The sequence below is a fragment of the Chiloscyllium plagiosum genome, chromosome 38, assembly GCF_004010195.1.
Source record: "Chiloscyllium plagiosum isolate BGI_BamShark_2017 chromosome 38, ASM401019v2, whole genome shotgun sequence".
Taxonomy (NCBI): domain Eukaryota; kingdom Metazoa; phylum Chordata; class Chondrichthyes; order Orectolobiformes; family Hemiscylliidae; genus Chiloscyllium; species Chiloscyllium plagiosum.
In genome coordinates, this window is record NC_057747.1 from 29,608,969 (window position 1) to 29,628,637 (window position 19,669).

Sequence of the window (19,669 nt, forward strand, 5' to 3'; positions counted from 1 at the left end):
TAAGGTGAGAGGGGAAGATTTAAAAGGGATCCAAGGGAAATATTTTCCATACAGGTGATATGGGTATTGAATGACCTGCCAGAGGAAGTGGTAGAATCAGGTACAATTACAACATTTAACAGATATTTGGACAGACACATGAATAGGAAAGGTCTGGGGGATAGGGGCCAAATGCAGGCAAATAGGACTAGCTCAGTTTAGGATACCTGGTTCGCATCCTTTGGGGCTATAAACTCAAAAAGATTAGATTTCTTTGCTTTAAGACCATAAGACACAGGAGCGGAAGTAAGGCCATTCGGCCCATCGAGTCCACTCCGCCATTCAATTATGGTTGATGGGCAATTCAATTCCACTTACCCGCATTCTCCCCGTAGCCCTTAATTCCTTGTGACATCAAGAATTTATCAACTTTTGCCTTGAAGGCATTTAGCGTCCTGGCCTCAACTGCACTCTGCGGCAATGAATTCCACAGGCCCACCACTCTCTGGCTGAAGAAATGTCTCCGCATTTCTGTTCTGAATTTACCCCCTCTAATTCTAAGGCTGTGTCCACGGTTCCTAGTCTCCTCGCCTAACGGAAACAATTTCCTAGAGTCCACCCTCTCCAAGCCATGTATTATCTTGTAAGTTTCTATTAGATCTCCCCTTAATCTTCTAAACTCCAATGAATACAATCCCAGGATCCTCAGCCGTTTCTCGTATGTTAGACCTACCATTCCAGGGATCATCCGTGTGAATCTCCGCTGGACACGCTCCAGTGCCAGTATGCCCTTCCTCAGGTGTGGGGACCAAAACTGGACACAGTACTCCAAATGGGGCCTAACCAGAGCTTTATAAAGTCTCAGTAGTACAATGGTGCTTTTACATTCCAACCCTCGAGATAATTGACAACATTGCATTCGCTTTCTTAATCACGGACTCAACCTGCATGTTTACCTTTAGAGAATCCTCAACTAGCACTCCCAGATCCCTCTGTACTTCGACTTTATGAATTTTCTCATCGTTTAAAAAGTAGTCCATGCTTGTATTCTTTTTTCCAAAGTGCAAGACCTCGCATTTGCTCACATTGAATTCCATCAACCATTTCCTGGACCACTCCTCCAAACTGTCTAGATCCTTCTGCAGAATCCCAACTTCCTCAGTACTACCTGTCCACCTAACTTTGTATCATCAGCAAACTTCGCTAGAATGCCCCCAGTCCCTTCATCCAGATCATTAATATATAACGTGAACAGCTGCGGCCCCAACACTGAACCCTGCGGGACACCGCTTGTCACCGGCTGCTATTCCGAAAAAGAACCTTTTATCCCAACCCTCTGCCTTCTGTGAGACAGCCAATCCTCAATCCATACCAGTAGCTCACCTCGAACACTACGGGCCCTCACCTTGCTCAGCAGCCTCCCGTGTGGCACCTTATCAAAGGCCTTTTGGAAGTCTAGGTAGACCACATCCACTGGGTTTCCCCGGTCTAACCTACTTGTCACCTCTTCAAAGAATTCCAACAGGTTTGTCAGGCACAACCTCCCCTTACTAAATCCATGTTGACTTGTTCTAATCCGACCCTGCTCTTCCAAGGATTTAGAAACCTCATCCTTAATGATGGATTCTAGAATTTTACCAACAACCGAGGTTAGGCTAATTGGCCTATAATTTTGATAGAATCATTTCTGCAATTCTCAAAAAGGTTCGGCAACTCAGCAATTTCCCAGTCTGCAAGCTCTCACTTACCCTAGGGAAGAGATCCTAGGGCAATTGTGACAAAAGAATGCAGCTCTACCTAACGCCTTCTACCTTCCAACCTTATCTTTCACACACAGCAGAAAAGGATGGCTAAATGGGGGAACAAAACATTGAGTTACCCAAAGAGCACTGAGTGGCGGGGAAACGTTGACAGCCACGGACCAGTGCAGAGGACGGGATACAGTTGTGGATAGTCCGAAAAAAATACAAGCATGTACACTATGTGCCATACTGGCCATTTCACACATCTTCAGTATTCCATAAGAGAGCAACTAACATGCTCATCAAATTAGATAATACACAAACTTTAATAACTCTCAAAATGTCCTTAACATGTAAAAAGTTAAACTGAGGACAGTCAAAGCCCAGTACCTCTTTATCCTCCTTTCTACATTTCAGTGCAGTTACAATGTCTTGGTATGGCTGGGTGGGTATTGTCACTGTTTTGATCACACGGGGTGGAGGGGGAGGAGCTTTGAAAACACCCTCATCCTTCTGAGTGGTTTCCTTTAAGGTGACAATGGCCTATAAAAATGCAAAGTGAGAACAGACTTACTAATGAACCAAAAGCATTGTTAAATTATTGGCAAGTAAGTGTCTTATTCAAAAAAAGAAGGGGGTGGGGGGCAAGGGAGTAAGGAAAGAGAAGGGGAGGGCAGAGAGTCAATGAGACATGCAGATGAAAGTATAGTTAACCAAGCCATGCTGAAGAGGATACAGAAATATATTACTAATACTGAAGTGGCCAAATTGTCAGATGGTTTAATCCTCAAATTAAGTTAAACCAAGTTGGACTGGTGAAATCATTGCAATAAGTTTAACCAATAATTAAGCAGAAATTGAAACATAAAATGTCATCTTTTATGCAGGAAGAATCTCGATTTAAAAATACTTTGAAGGGAACTCAAAATCAAACCAACACTCCTACTCTATGACTAGTTCAATCATTTCTGCTTTACTTTAAAAATCTTAACCTGCTTATGAGGAACAAAATCACATGCATGTTATAATTAAGGTAACTTGAATAGAGATGAAAGGGAAGCTCTTCCACTGCTAAAAAGTTTCAGAAAGGTTGCTTAACTTCACAGTCTAACCACTTCAGTATTCATAATGCAAAGAGAACAAAGAACAGTACAGCACAGGTACAAGACACCTGAGCCCATCAACACTGCGCTGACACATGATGCCTTTGTCAACTAAAAACATTTTGCCTCTGTGGCCTGTTTCATAACATAAGGAGTAGCAGGAGTGTGCCATCTGGCCCCTTAAACCTGTTCTGCCATTCAACAAGATCATGTCTGATCTTTTTGTGGACTCAGCTCCACTTACCCATCAGCTCACCATCACCCTTAATTCCCTTACATTTCAAACATCTCTCTAAAAACATTCAACAAAGTAGCCTCAACTGCTTCACTCAGCAGGGAATTCCACAGATTCACAACCCTTTGAGAGAGGACTTTCCTTCTCAACACAGTCCTAAACTTCCTCCCCCTTATTTTGAGGCTATGCGCCCTAGTTTTAGTTTCACCCTCGAGTGGAAACAATCTCCCTGCTTCTATCTTATCTTCCCTTCATGATTTTATAATGTTTCTGAGAGTCCCCCCCTCATTCCTCTAAATTCCAATAAGTACCCAGTCTACTCAAACTCTCCTCACAAGCTAACTCTCTCAATTCTGGAATCAACTCAGTGAGCTTCCTCTGTACCCCCTCCACTGCCAGTACATCATCTTCAATTAAGTAGACCAAGAATGTACACACTACTCCAGGTGTGGCCTCACCAGCACCCTATAGAGCTGCAGTGTAACATACATCCCTCTAGCAATGAAGGACAATACTTCATTTGCTGCCTTAATTACTTGTTGCACCCGCAACCCAACTTTTATGATTCATGCATAAATTAACCCAGTCCCTCTGCACAGCAGTGTTCTGCAGGGACGAGGGTATCACCTTTTCCCTCCATTTCTGCATAATCATGCATCTGTCATGATCCCTCTGAAACAATGCTGCTATATCGGGCTCCACCACCTCCTCCGACAGCGTATTCCAGGCACTTATCACCCTGTGTAAACGATTTCCCCCTTCTTTAAACTTATCCCCCTTTTACCTTAAATCTATATCTCTTAGCAATTGACATTTCCATCCTGGGGATAAAAGGCTCCAAAAATTCATTCCATTCACACTGCAAATAAGTTTGTAAACTTCTATCAGGTTGCCCCTCATCCTTTGACCTTCAAGCAAAACAGACTGAATTTGTCCAATCTCTCCTCATAGGTAAGTCTTTGGATGGAGCATAACTTGGGCATTACTGAAGACAGACATTTTATCAAAGCTTTATTATCATGCACTCAGCAATACATTTTGAAGATAATAATAATTCAAGGGGGAAAAAAATCATTTACACTGCATGAGAAGAGAGTGCTGATTCGTTGGCAAGTTAATTCTGACTGGGAGAGGCACTGCTATGGTGAATGCACCTATTGATGTTGATTGACAGTTAACAGTCAGGCTCTCTTTAAATTTTAAACCAGGGTGGCATGTCCCAGTTGAGAAATTGACCAGAGGTTCTTCACTGTGTACTGCCTGCTATATAATGCTTTGATGAGTGCAAAACAAAGCATTTTGACAAAATGGCTTTTGTCAGCCATATACATAATGCCTGCATCTAATTTTTCCTCAAAGTTCTGATTAACCAAGAACCTTTTCCCCTCTTTCCAATCTTAAATCTTTACAGACACACTGTCACATGTTCTTTGCTTTAAGCAACATGCTCTGAAGTTTAGTACATTATCAAGAAGCAACAAGAAAAATATTGGCCAAATTAAGCTAATTTTTGAGAGATGATGAACAGTTGTGCAGTGTCTAAACAACTGCAATCACAACAATAATCAATGATCATGGGAGGAGAAATAGTGGGGTGGAAATCTGAGAGTCTAATCAGTCATTTGGATAAACAATCACTGGTTTATAATTTCTACCAAACCAAGAGAACGATGTTCATTTGTGCAGAGTAACAGCTCACTGCTGAAGAGGATCACGGAGAGATGTAGGTGACAAACGAAGAGTACTGGCATTAAACTGAATGTAGGAGTCAAGGTCACAGGTTTCATAAATAATCTGCCTCAAGGGAAGCAGGAGTCGTCGAGAAACATTCTCTCTCTAACACACAACGTCAAACAGGTTTTCAGCAAAAGCAGCCAAAACGACTGCCTAGTGACAATTAAGTAGACAACGAATCTGAAATTTAAGCTTAGATTTTAAGTTATATAAATGCAAGTCAGATGGTAGCCAATTGTCAGATAGCTGTAAGTAGGTCACTAGCAGGTGTTAATCAGATACTGTGTAACTGGGGACACATGGATGGGCTAAAATTGGTTTGTGTCTGAAAAACTATTTTACAAGACAGCTGAAAGAGAACTTCAAGCACCAAGTGTTGACTGAAGCAGGCACATTGTGAAAAGTAACATCAATTTTCACCTCAAATTTTAAAGGATGAAGTAGCCAGCACAGATTTCAAAAGGGACCAGTGTAAACAACAAACCTCAACGCACAGACTAGAGAATATGTAATCTCAGAGTGCAATAAGGATAATCAAATAAGACCAAATGAAGGAAAAAGAGAATACAACACATTTACTAGGACTTTGTCAAGTAAAATATCCATTCATAGAATGCTTTAGAAAAATTGGATAGTTAGAAGCTGCATATTCCAGCCACTGAGGGACAAGAGTACAAGAGATCTTAGTTGAGGACATGAGAAATCCATTTACATAGCTATAGAATTCCCTCATATTAAAACAGATGCAGAAGATCTGAAATAAAAACAGCAAGTGGAAAAGCCTTGCAAGTCAGCAGCAACTCGGCTCTAGAATCATATCGTACTCAAAATGTTAACTCCGCTTCTCTCTCCACAAATGCTGTCAGACCCTATTGAGTTTCTCCAGCAGTTTGTTTTTATTGTAGAATTCCCTCCCTGGATCAGCCAAGATTAGATTGAATAGGTGGGTTAAGGCAAAGAGGGATAAACAATAGAAAAGGTGGAAAAAAGAAGAGAGGGTAGATAAATTTGATATAGATGGAAAAAGTGGGAATGAGAGATTAAAAATGAGGGAGAATTTTCTGAGATAAGAATGGGAGAGAATGAGCCAAAAGAAATAGGTTTTTTGAATTTATTCATGGGACATGGGCACAGCTGGCTGGGTAGCTAGAATTTATTATTTGTCTCTGTTGCCCTTGAGAAGGCGGTAGTGAATTGTTGCATTCCTCATGCTGTGGGTTGACCCACAATGCCCTTATGGAGGGAATTCCAGGATTTTGGTCCAGCGAAAATAAAGGAACAGTGATATATTTCCAAGTCAGGATGGTGAGTGGTTTGGACAGGGTGCAACTTGCAGGGGGTGGTGTTCTGTTGTACCTGCTGCCTTGACCTTCACGATAGAAGTGGCCATAGATTCGGAAAGTGCTGTCTAAGGATCTTTAGTGAATTTCTGCAGTGCATCTCATAAATAGTACACTCTGCTAGTACTGAGCATCAGTGTGGAGGGAGTGGATGTGGTGCCAGTCAAACAAGCTGCTTTGTCCTGGATGGTGTCAGGCTGCTTCAGTGTTGTTGGAGCTACACTCACCCAGGCAAGTGGGGAGTATTGACCATACTCCTGACTTGTGCCTTGTAGATGATGGGCTGACTTTGGGGAGTCAGGTGATGAGTTACTTACCTCTGACTTGCTCTTGTAGCTAGTGTTTAATTGGCACGCCTAGCTGAGTTTCTGGTCAATGGTAATCCTAAGGATGTTGATAGTGGGGGATTCAGTGATGGTAACACCATTGAATATCAAGAGGTGGTGGTTAGATTATCTCTTATTGGAGATGGTTTTTATTTGAGAAACACACAGCATGGAAAACAAACCCTTTGGCTCAACTTATCCATGCTGGCCAGGATTCCTAAAAACTTATCTAGCCCCATTTGCCTACATTTGGACATATCCCTCTACACCTTTCCTGTCCATGTACCGTCCAAATGCCTTTTACATGTTGTGACTGTACTCACTTCTACAATTTCCTCTGGCAGCTCATTCCATATATGCTAGGTAAAAACAACGACTGCAGATGCTGGAAACCAGAGTCTAGATTAGATTGGTGCTGGAAAAGCATAGCAGGTCAGGCAGCATCCGAGGAGCAGGAAAATCAATGTTTTGGGCAAAAGCCTTCAATCCGGAATAGAGGGCTTTTGTCTATTCCTGATGAAGGGCTTTTTCCCGAAATGTCGATTTTCCTGCTCCTCCGGTTGCTGCCTGACCAGCTGCGCTTTTCCAGCACCTCTCTAATCTAGATCTCCATTCCATATGTGCACCAACCTCTCTAAAATCTTTGCCCCTCAAGACCTTAAAATCTTTTCTCTTCTCATCTTAAACCCACGCCTTCTAGTTTTCGACTCCCCTACCCTAGGGGAAAGGCCTTTTGTTTCACAAATGTTTTTGGCCACTTGTCAGCCCAAATCTGGATATTGTCCATGTCTTGTTGCATTTGAACATGGACTGCTTCAGTTATCTGAAGAGTCCGTAATCAGTAAACACCCCCCCACTTCTGACCTTACAGTGGAGGGAAGGTCATTGATCAAACAGCATGGCTCGATCTAGGATGCTACCTTGAGGAATGCCTGCAAAGATACCCTGGAGCTGAGGTGACTGACCTCCAACAACCACTTATTATGTGCCAGGTATGACTCAAACCAGCAGTGAGCTTGCCTTTGATACCAACTGATTCCAGTTTTGCTCAGGATCCTTGATGCTCGGTCTTGATGTATGGAGAAAGATTAGCCCTCAGAAGGGATAGGCATTGAAGATTCAGAGATTGAGGAAGTTGCAAGCACTGGGAAACAGCTTTTTAATAGTTACAGGAGCCACGAAGAAAACGCTTCAGCCAAGGCAGTGTAATTAAAAGCCTCATTCCTGATGAAGTGCTTATGCCCGAAGTGTCAATTCTCCTGCACCTTGGATGCTGCCTGACCTGCTGTGCTTTTCCAGTATCTCACTCTCGACGATGTAATTAAAAATTAATTTAATTATTTATAGGATGATATTAACAACACCAATTAATTGTAGTACCTGTACTGAACAACACTGAGATAGTAATGATCAAGTTTGGCTCTGATATCAGCTACTGGATTAATATACTTACTTGGACCCTCCATTGATAGACACTGGCACAAAGTTACTCACCGGTGTTGCCTGGGACTGTGTCAATGGCTGTTTACTTGTGGCACTCCCCACCGCATTATGAGATAGCGACAATGTTGGAGGAAGCTCCTCTGGCTCAGGCTGATTCCAGTGTCTGGCATTGTACACAGCTTTAGTAGGAGACTGCACAAAGACAACAAACAATTAGGAAGTTGGCTTTGGATTTCAATTGTACATCAAACCAGGCAAAACTTTGTATCAATGGCAAATAGAGCTTCATCCAGGCAAGTAAGAGATTGTGCATTTTGAGGGGTTGAATGTCAGGTGAAAGTATATGGTAATGGCAAGGACCTTAGTAGCACTGATACAGAGAAAGATTTTGAGTGCAAGGCAATAGCTCCAAGAAATGGTAACGCAAATGCAGGAGGAGGTAAAGAAGGTGTACAGCATGCTTACCTTCATCAGTCATTCATGGAGTGTAAAAATTGGCAAGTCATGTTGTAGTTGTATAAAATTTTAGTTAGGTCACATTTAGAGAATTGTGTGCAATTCTGATTGCCACAATAGGTAAGATTTGGAGACTGTACGGAGGTTGCAAAATAAGTTTACTGGGATGTTGGCTGGATTAGAGTGTATTAAGTATATGGAGAGATTGAATTGTTTTCGCGGTACAGTCAGGCTGAGGGGCAACCTGATGGAAGTATATAAAATTATAAGGGGCATGGAAAGAGTGGAAATGCCAAATACTAGGGGGCATAGGTTTAAAGGCGAGAGGGGAAATGTTTAATGGAGATATGCAAGACAATTTTTTTTTGTATAGAGGATGGTAGATGCCTGGAGAACACTGCTAAGGAGTTGGTAGAAGCAGACATGATAGCAAAGTTTAAGAGGCACTTCGACAAACAGGCAATAGAGGGACCAAGTGCAGACAGATGGGATCAGTTTAGAATGGCGGGCCAAAGGGCCTGTTCCGATGCTATGTTGTCCTACATTCTGTTATAGTCAGCAGCAGCCACCATAAGTACCCTCTCTAACCCAAGTTTCACAGCTCTCCAACTCAAGAAGTTTCACTATTACAAACAGACTGGGGGAGGGAGTTGTGATACACGATTTGAAAATAGAGTAGTTGTAAAGCCAAAATTAGCCCAGACTGCAATCTGAGCCCTGCTACAAAATATTATACACACACACATATTATATATATATATATATATATATAAAAATAGGTGCAGGACTGCAAGTAGATGCAGTAGCCCCCCGCCTCCATTTAAATAAAGAAAACGACTGAGACTGATGACTTGGGGAAGAAATAAAAAGTCCAGCAGGTCTTTTGGAAAGGCGAGAGGAAAGCTAGCAGGAAAACTCGATAAGTTTAGCTTTAATGCACCTCACAAAGCTAATTTGTCCAGCTAATCATGTGTTGGTCTGCTCTCAAGAAAGTCTAACTTTCAATACTTTAAAATAGGTTTCTCATATGCTCAAATAACTTTGGTACCCCCAAATATCTCGATTAACTTGCTGTTCTGAAACTTGCTTCAGTTCTCCAGTCTTCATAACAGCCAGAGCTCCTGAACCACTGAGATTGCAGAGTTGGTTTGCCCCATGTGACATTTCCATTAGTTCGAGGTCAAAAGCAAGTCTTGATTGACAGTATTTTACTCCAAGTGGAAACTTCTGCCCCAAATATCCTTAGCAATCTGAAACTTGCCAACCAGTGCATGTTCCAAAGAACACACTACACAAGAGACAATTTGAGCAGAGCCTTCAGTGAGTCAGCAGCCATTCATTTTAAAACAGGTTGTACAGCTTATTGAAATAGTGGAATCACAGGATAAGAATGTGGATCACAATTTCACTCTGAAGTAAACACTGCTCTAGACAAACTGAGAGAATGTGAAGATGATGTTCCTTAGCAGGTGAAGGCTCTCCAGTCTCCAAAAGCAATTCTCAATGACAGGAATCTTGTGCACAGCAGCAGAATCCCGATTGGAAGCTTCCTTATGTGTAAATTTCACTGTGTCAGAGTGTCCCATGAACATATACTCTGTAAATGCTATTGTCAATTTTTACATACACAAGTGCAATTTCTGGGAAGTGTGCTTTTAGAGGGATTCTACAGCATTTCAGAACATGATACTTCACATTAGGTTTCGTATGTTTGTAGTCTCATGAATTCCAGCTGAATCTACTCCACAATCGAAGCACTGCAACTAACCTCACCTAAATTTCCTGGAACATCAACCACTGAATCGCATAATTATTATCTGACTTTTTAATGGACCACTTTAATGTTAACATTCATCTCTCTCTCTCTCTCTCTCTGCACTTTCTTGGCAGCTGCAACACTATCTTGCACTCTGTTTTGTTACCCTGATGCACTTCTATGGTACAATCTGCCTGTAAAGCACGCAAGACAATACCTTTCACTGTATCTTGGTACATGTGATAGTACTAAGTCAAATCAAGATCAAATCATTTTTACTCCACCCCCAAAATACTGCTTGGAAACATCACAGATTATGAAATGACAGCAAATTTTACCTCAGGAATAAATGAAGCTCATTTCACAAAACAGAATGAAAAAGCCTAAGGACATAAATCTGAAAAAAAATTATTGTGTATGGAGGGGTGCAATTTAGATTTACTAAAATAATATTGACATCCTGTGGTACGGTGGCTCAGTGGTTAGCACTGCTGCCTCACAGCGCCAGGGACCCAGGTTCAATTCCAGCCTCGGGCAACTGTGTGTGGAATTTGCACATTCACCCAGTGTCTGGGTGGGTTTCCTCCAGGTGCTCCAGTTTCCTCCCACAGTCCAAAGATGTGCAGATTAGATGAATTGGCCATGCTAAATTGCCCAGTGTTCAGGGTTGTGATAGTTAGGGGTAAATAGAGAGTAATGGAACATAGAACATAACAGTCCCTTCAGCCCCTGATGTTGCGCCGAATTGTGGAACCAATCAGAAGCCTATCTATCCTATACTATTCTATTTTCATCTGTTTATCCAATAACCATCTAATACCCTTAAAGTTGACGATTCTACTACCGTTGCAGGCAGGGCATTCCACTCCCTTACTCCTCTCTAAGTAAAGACATTATCTCTAACATCTGTCCTATATCTATCACCCCTCAATTTAATGCCATGCCCCATCACCATCCGAGGAAAGAGGTTCTCAATGTCCACAGTATCTAAACTTCCGATCATCTTCTATGTCTCAATTAAGTCACCTCTCAAACCTCTTCACTAATGAAAACAGCCTCCAGTCCCTCAGCATTCCCTCATAAGACCTTTCCTCCATATCAGGCAACATCCTAATAAATCATGTCAGAATCCTCACCAAAGCTTCCCGCATTTGAAGAACCTTTCACGCGAGTTATAATTGATGGTGTAGGTCCCCTGTCAAAAACTAAAAGTGGGAACCAGTATTCATTAAACATAATGAATGTGTCTACCAGATTTCTGAAGGCAATTCCATTACGGAGTATCGGGGCAACAAAGGTGGTAGAGGAGTTAGTAGTTTTCTTCACACAGTATGGGTTACCCAGAGAAATTCAGTCAGACCAAAGGTCAAATTTTACTGCTAGGCTGTTTGAGGTGGTTATGGATAGCTTAGGTATACAGCACCTTAAAGCCAGTTCGCATCATTCTGAACCCCGGACAAGCCTCCAGACTGTTACGACACTGGGTAAACCCTCCTGCTTAAACTAGCAACACACAAGATTTATCCCATGCAGCAATCTGTGAAAATTCGAGAGGCCGAGAACTATTTAAAGTAAAAATGAACGTTATTTCTTAAAATATAACAGAGAATAATTAACCAACAACTATTTACAACTCCTTCCTCTAACCTAATCTTTTACCTTCCCCTTCAACAATACTAGTCCAATAAAACATCCCCCCCCAGCCCCAAATTAAGATTTACAAAACTTATCTCAGAACCAGGGCAGCTTTTGGTTCTTCTGTATTCCAGTCTTCTTCTTCTTCTTGGGGATTCTGCTTCACAGGCTATTGATCGATAAAGGTACTTTTAAGAGCTATTTTTCATGCAGTCTTGCTGGTGTCAAGCTGGTCACTTGGCAGTTCTCCTCTCAATTGTTCCATTTTCCCTGGGGTTATATCCCCAAAGCATCAGATAGTGTCAGTGGCTTTTAAGATTGTCAATATACTCAATTTGAACTTCATTGGAATTTGGTATTTTTCAGGGTATAATTTAAACTGATTGACTGAATTCTAATTTGTTTATGAATCCAGGCAACCACCTAATCGAGTTGTTTGACCAAATGTTACTTTTCTTTTCAGAACACTTGGTGCTGTCAGGTAGTAGTACTAGCTTTTAACTTTCTTAAAAGATAAAGTACACCCATATCTTCATAACACTTTACCCACAATTGAAGTAAGGCTCACTGATCAATAATTACCAGGATTGCCTTTACTCCTCTCCTTGAGCAAAAGGACACTTACTCGAACTATAGTATTTCCAGTCAATATTTGGGAAGTTAAAGCCTCCAGAACATCTATCCTGTTACTCTTGTTCCTATCCAGAATCATCTTTGCTATCCTTCCCTCCACGTCTCTGGGACTATTCGGAGGCCTATGGAAAATCCCCAACAAGGTGACCTCTCCTTTCCTGTTCATAACCTCAGCACATACTAGCTCAGTCGACGAATCCTCAAAAATCCTTTCTGCCACCATAATATTGTCCTTGACTAACAATGCCACACCACCCCCTCTGTTACCATCTTCTCTGTTCTTGCTGAAATTTTTAAATCCCAGAACCTGCAACAACCATTCCTGTCCCTGCTCTATCCATGTCTCTCAAATGGCTACAACACTGAAGTTCAGTACCAACCCATGCTGCCAGTTCACCCAGCTTATTCTGGATGCTCTTGGCATTGAAGTAGACACACTTTAAGCCAACTTCCTGTCTACTGGTACACTCTTGCGACCTTGAAACCATATTTTTTACCTCACTACACTCAGCCTCCTGGACACTGGAACTGCAAATTAGGTTCCCATTCTCCTGCTGAATTTTTTCAACCCTCCCGAAGAGCATTAGCAAATCCCACATTACCTCTGACATCCTGTAGTGAGCCTTTCCCCCTCACAGTTTACAACACCACCAATTTTTGTGTCATCTGCAAACCTATGTATAAAACCTCCTTCAATAGTCTCTGCAATCTTCTGTCTTGCCTCTCGCAGCAGATGGGATCTCATCTGGGCCTGGAGGCTTTGCAATTTTACACCTGCTAAAACTGTTTGTATCTCCTCCCTCTCAGTTATAATTTGTGCAAGCATATCTTCGCCCTCCTCCCAGATTTCTATATCAATATTGCACTTCCTGGTGAATGCTGGTACAAAATACTCATTTAAAACCCCACCTACATCTTCTGGATCCACACACCTTTTGCTACTGTGCTCCCTAATAGGGCCCACTCTTTCTCCTAATACACTTATAAAATATCTTTCAATTTTCCTTCAGTTTGCTCAGTGCTTTTTCATGGCCCCCTTTGCTTTCCCAATTTTTTTTTAAAAAAAGGTCACCCCCTTGACCTTCTGTATGCTTCTGGTGTTTTGACCCATAGGTGACTACCATAAGCTTCCTTTTCTCCCTTATCTAATTTAATACATTCCTCATTACATTACAGTGTGGAAACAGGTCCACACCAACCCGCCGAAGCGCAACCCACACATACCCCTACATTTACCCCTGCACCTAACACTACGGGCAATTTAGCATGGCCAATTCACCTGACCCTGCACATCTTTGGACTGTGGGAGGAAACCGGAGCACCCGGAAGAAACCCACGCAGACACGGGGAGAACGTGCAAACTCCACACAGTCAGTCGCCTGAGGTGGGAATTGAACCCGGGTCTCCGGCACTGTGAGGCAGCAGTGCTAACCACTGTGCCACCGTGCCGCTCATCTTCCAGGGTTCTCTGGAGATTTTGGCCCTGCAAATGTTTTACTACCCTTTTTTGAAAGGCTCCCATTGCTTTCATGTAGATTTTCCTACATGTAGCTGCTCTCAGTCCAATGGAGTCAGATCATATTTTCGATTAGCATATAGGAATAGAATTAGGCCATTTTGGCCCATCAAATCTGCTCTGCCATTCAAACATGTAGGATAGGTTTCCCAATCTCCTGCTTTCGCTCCCGTAACCCGAGGCCCTTACAAATCAAGAACCTATCTCTGTCTTAAATATACTCAATTACTTGGTCTCCATTGCTTTCTGCTGTAATGAGATTCACCATTCTCCAGCTGAAGAAACTCATCTCATTTCTAAAGTAGCGTTCATTCACTGATGCTGTGCCCTCAAGTCCTAGTCTTTCCTCTTAGCAGAAACATCTTCTCCATGTCCTCTCTATCCAGGCCTGTCAATATTCGTTAAGTTTAAATACGATTCCTCTCTAATTCTTCTGAACTCCATCGAATACAGACCTAGAGTCCTCAACCACTTCTCACATGACAAGCCCTTCATCCCCACGATCATTCTTGCACATCTCTTCTGCACCCTCTCCAACACCAGCACGTTGGTCCTTGGATACGGATCCCAATAATGCTCACAATATTCTATATATATCTGACCAGTCTTGCATAGCCTCAGCAGTATATCTCTGCTCTTGTACTCTTGCCTCCTCAAAATGAACACTAACATTGTATTTACCTTCTTAGGTGGCAATTGAACCGGAATGTTAAACTTGAGAGAATCGGAAACTTGAGCAAGTCCCTTTGAGTTTCAGATTTCTGCAGCCTTTGTCCATTTAGAAAAAAGTCTGTTTCTATTCTTCCCACATTCTCACTTTTCTAATTAGTATTCTATCTTGCACTTCTTCACCCACTCTCCTAACATGTCAATTCCTTTGGCATCTTCCTACTTATGCCACACTACCTGTCCACCATCTTTGTGTCACCTGCAAACTTAGCAACAATGCCCTCAATTCCTTCGCCCAGATTGTTAATACATAACATGAACAGTAGTGGCCCCAACTCCACTTATCACCAGCTGCCATCCTGAAAAAGACCCCTCTGTCCCCACACTCTACCTCCTGCCAGTAAGCCAATCTTCTGTCCATGCCAGTACTTTGCCCTAACTTCATGGACTCCTCTCATAGATAGCAGAGTCTTGCGCAGGACCTTGTCACAGGTCTTCTGAAAAACTAATTCGATTACACCCTATTGGCTCTCCTTTGTCTAACGTGCTCATTATCTCCTTAAAGAATTCCAACAGATGTGTTAGGGGTGATTTACTGTTGAAGTTGTAGTGACTAAGCCCTATTTAACCATGCAATTTCAAGCTCCGCAATCTCATCCTTAATAAAGGACTCAAATCTTACCGTAATCTGCAAAAGGATCAGGCTATACTTTCCTGTCTTCTGCCTTCTTCCCTCCCTCCATAATTTTCCAGTTCTCAGAGACCCTCCCTGACTCCAGTGCTTCCTGAAAGATGACCACTAATGCCTCCACAATCTCCCCATATCTTCTTCAGAACTCTGGGGAGTAGTGCATCTTGTCTGGGGGTTTTATTCACCGTCAGACCACTCAGCTTTCCCAACACCTTTTAGGTTTAGATTTTTATTGTTATGTGTACTCAAGTTTTTTTTAAATTCATTCACAGGGTGAGGGTGTCACTGGCTAGGCCTGCATTGAACTGCCTCTGGGCAATTCATGATGGGCGGCACGGTGGCTAGCACTGCTGCTTCACAGCGCCAGAGACCTGGGTTCAATTCCCGCCTCAGGCGACTGACTGTGTGGAGTTTGCACATTCTCCCCGTGTCTGCGTGGGTTTCCTCCAGGTGCTCTGGTTTCCTCCCACAGTCCAAAGATGTGCAGGTCAGGTGAATTGGCCATGCTAAATTGCCCGTAGTGTTAGGTAAGGGGTAAATGTAGGGGTATGGGTGGGTTGCGCTTCGGCGGGGCGGTGTGGACTTGTTGGGCCGAAGGGCCTGTTTCCACACTGTAAGTAATCTAATCTAATCTAATCTAATCTAATGATGGGCATTAAGAGTCAACCACATTGCAATGAGTCTGACGTCACATGTAGACCTAAAAGACATGGTCATCATTGGAATCTTAGTTCCAGATATTTATTGAATTCCGTCTGGGCCCCCTACAGCCCGGCGGATTCAACATTGAGTCCTCAAATTTCAAATAACCTCCCTCCCCATCCCCTGTCTCCCTTCCTAACCCCTTCCACTCCCTCGCACTGCTCCCTGCCACCAACCAGATTCATCCCTCCCATTGACCAACCAGGTTGCATACTCTACCTGTCTTCACCTATCTCCACTTCACCATCCAGCCTCCACCACCCCCTTTATCTACAGCTCACCCCACATCCATCCCCAGTCCTGAAGGATTATACTCGAAATGTTAACTTATGCACCTCCTGATGCTGCCTGGCTTACTGTGTTCTCCCAGCCTCCTGCCTGTCCAAACGCACCTTTGGATATTTAGCTCCCAGCCCTGATCTTCTGGAAGCCACACCTATCAATGTCCCATGAATTCAAACTCATTTCTCCCATCTCAATCTTTGAGCCATGTGTTTACCTCTTTAATCTTGTTGACCTTTTGCCAATTGGTTGGCAGCTGAGGTGGTAATCAAGAAAGTGTCATCTTTTTGGTTCTGCTTTTTAATTTAGCCCCGAGGTACTCTTATTCCCTCAGCAAATATTCTATCAGCGTTACTGGTACTCATGTCGACCACAACAACTAGGAAGATTCACCTCCCAATCCACGTTCCTCCAGATTATATATCCTGGGCACCTAGCGGGCAACTCAACCTTTGGGACTCTCTATTCTGGCCACAGAGGAACAATGTCTATTCCCCAGACTATAATCTCCTTAATGACAACTACATATGTCTTTTCAACTCCCCTTGAATGGCTCCCTGTACCATGGTGCTTTGGTCAGTTTGCTCATCCTCCCTATAGCCCTTCACACAGGAAGCAAGAATCTCAAACCTGTCAACAAGCGAAAGGGCTCACAGGGACGGTGGCAGGTGGTGAGAGTTGGAGAGACTCCTGGTCAACCAAGTGATTGAACAAACAATGGAGCCTTGGACTAGATGGCTAGGTGTGGATCAGAGCAATACCAATGCCACAGGCTTCCATTTCCAATATTGATACTGACATGCCTCCTTTTACCTACCTGTAATAGAGACCACTGTGGGTCAGGCCTACCTGAAGTTGGAGAAATCGAGAATCATCCAACTGAGGACTAATCAAAGATTACAGTTTTGTATAATGTCACTGCTTTAGCATTTTGTCGATTTTGAATGTTTAAACTCCTGAATGATGTTTCACAGCCTTATCAACTTGCCCTGTCACCTTAAGAGTGAATGAGTTAAGTTACAACATGAGGTCTTGACATTCTCATATTTCAGCCAGGATTGGGGCCTGACTCATTCTTCCTTGTCTCCCTTCACTAATCCACAAATACTAATTTGACTCTTAGTATATGCAACAAAATACAAGTCTAAGGAACTAAATTGGTTTAAGGCAGACTTAATCTGCTCATTAATGATATGCTATAATTAAGGATTCTATTTCAGGATGAACAGCAAATGCTGGCCTAGCCAGCGACACCCATATCCTGTGAAAGAATAAAGAGGTCACCTCTGGTTCTTTTGCCAATCCCTAATTCCGTACATCTGGTTAACAACTCTTCTACTATCCAATGGAAATATGCACAAAAAGTTAAATGGCTGGTACTGCAAGTTACTATATTTCTACAAATTAACACCACTCAAAATAGATCAACTGATCAGTCATCTAATTGCTGTTTTTTAAAGATCTTAGGTACTAAACAGCTGTCAGATACAAGTAGTCGTCAGTGCATTCCAAATTATATTACATGAAACATTCAGTTTAAACTGAACTTGAAGAGTGAAAGCCTCTTTTGGTGTTGCTAGCTTTCCATTGCTGACTAATAGATTATCTCTCTATAACTTATTACATATTTTTCTAGGTCTATTGTGAAATGTCTGCTGCCAGAAGAGTCTTGGTGAGTATTGTTACTTGCAAATTTTGAAATTTTTTGCAGAATAAACCAGCCTTTCAGAAACTGGACCTCCATACTGCCACCTTGCTGATGGCAAAGTTTATGCAAACTGTTTGTTTTATTTTTGTCCAAATTTCAGTCTAAAGCCATCACTTATGACAAGGTCAGATGTTTGCCTGAGGGACTAGGGGCAATTGATAAGAAATTGCAGTCTGTTTTGCCCTGTCAAAAGATACAAAGCTCCAGCACTGACACGTCTATTTGTCACACCATCAGGGCCTGCTGGTAGGATGAAGTGTTGTTCAGCCTCGCCTCATCAGAAACCAGCAGCAATAGCATTACTGACAGTTTTTTTAAAATCAGAGTATTCCCTCAGGTTATTTCATAAAAAGATTGAGACTATTTTGGTCACAAATGAAAACCATTATCCTCTTATACACATAAGATTTCATGCAAATTATTTCATTTTTTGTAAAGCAGGGGACAGAGTGAAATTAGCCATGCTACAGGAGACAGAACACAAACAGATTAGCACTAAAATATCACTCAGAGCAAACATACCCCACAGAAATCTTAAGATGATTTGAAGATTTTCTATGTTAAAACAAATTTTATACTATAAAGATCCTTCATTGACTGTGAAATGCTTTGGAAGATTGTGAAGTATGAAAGATTATTTCTATATGTAAGGCTTCCTTTCAATTAATGAAAGATTTCACTCCTTAAAAAGTAAAAAAAAAGTGCAGATGGCAGTAATCTAAAACTGTGGATGCTCGATATTTGAAACAAAGAGAATGTTGCAGAAACTCAGCCAGTCTGGCAAATCTGTGGAGACAGAAGCAGAGTTAAAGCTTCGAGTCTAGTACAGGAATGCAATCTGAAGAGCTGTCTGACATTACAGATCCACCTCGATTATCAGAGTATGAATTATCCGAAAATCAGATTATCCGAATGAGATCTCAAGGTCCCGATGGAAACATTATATCAAACACGTGTTGCCAACAGTGATATCGCGTTTTTTGTTTACAATGATTAAACAGGCACTATCCCCAAATGACCTCCCTCTCTCCCCATACTTTCCCAGGAGTTCTTTAAGATTAGATTCCCTACAGTGTGGAAACAGGCCCTTTTGGCCCAACAAGTCCACACCGACCCTCCAAAGAGTAACCCACCCAGACCCATTTCCCTCTGACTAATGCACCTAACACTATGGGCAATTTAGCCTGGCTAATTCACCTGACCTGCACATCTTTTGGATTATGGGAGGAAATTGGAGCACCCGGAGGAAACCCACACAGATACGGGGAGAATGTGCAAACTCCACACAGACAGACAGTCACCCGAGGTTGGAATCGAACCTGGGACCCTGGTGCTGTGAGGCAGCAGTGCTAACCACTGAGCCACCGTGCCGCCTCACTACACAGGGGTGTACTCTAAACCCCCCTTCCCCACAGAATCTCTCCAACATTGTCCTGAAAAACATTGCAGGAAAAAAGTTGTGTGGGGCTGTGGCTGTAGCTGTGTGCGCGTGCTATTTGGAGACTTACCCCACAAAGGTAGGAGCAGTCTTGTTGTTGGTGTCCAGTCCAACTGCCCCAGAAAGGGGGCAGGTAAGTACACGGTTGGGTGGCTGGCAGGGGCAGATGGGGCGGTGATGGCCAGGGTTGGGGGTGGTGGGGTGCTATTGGACAGGGTTGGGGGCAGGGGAGCGGTGTTGAACAAGGTTGGGGTGGGAGGGGCGATGTTGGATGGGGTGGG

At 42.6% G+C, this 19,669-nt stretch overlaps 1 protein-coding gene across 4 annotated transcripts in view; it reads right to left on the reverse strand.

The window, feature by feature from the left end:
• Window positions 1–19,669, reverse strand: part of LOC122541951 (wings apart-like protein homolog) — a 207,240-nt gene that overhangs the window by 71,881 nt on the left and 115,690 nt on the right. For all 4 annotated transcript variants that reach the window (XM_043679245.1, XM_043679244.1, XM_043679247.1 and 1 more), the window contains 2 exons: window positions 7,954–8,094; window positions 2,112–2,264 (listed from right to left, as the gene is read on the reverse strand). In XM_043679245.1, coding sequence (XP_043535180.1) covers window positions 2,112–2,264; window positions 7,954–8,094 — 294 coding nt within the window. The remainder of the gene's footprint in view (window positions 1–2,111; window positions 2,265–7,953; window positions 8,095–19,669) is intronic.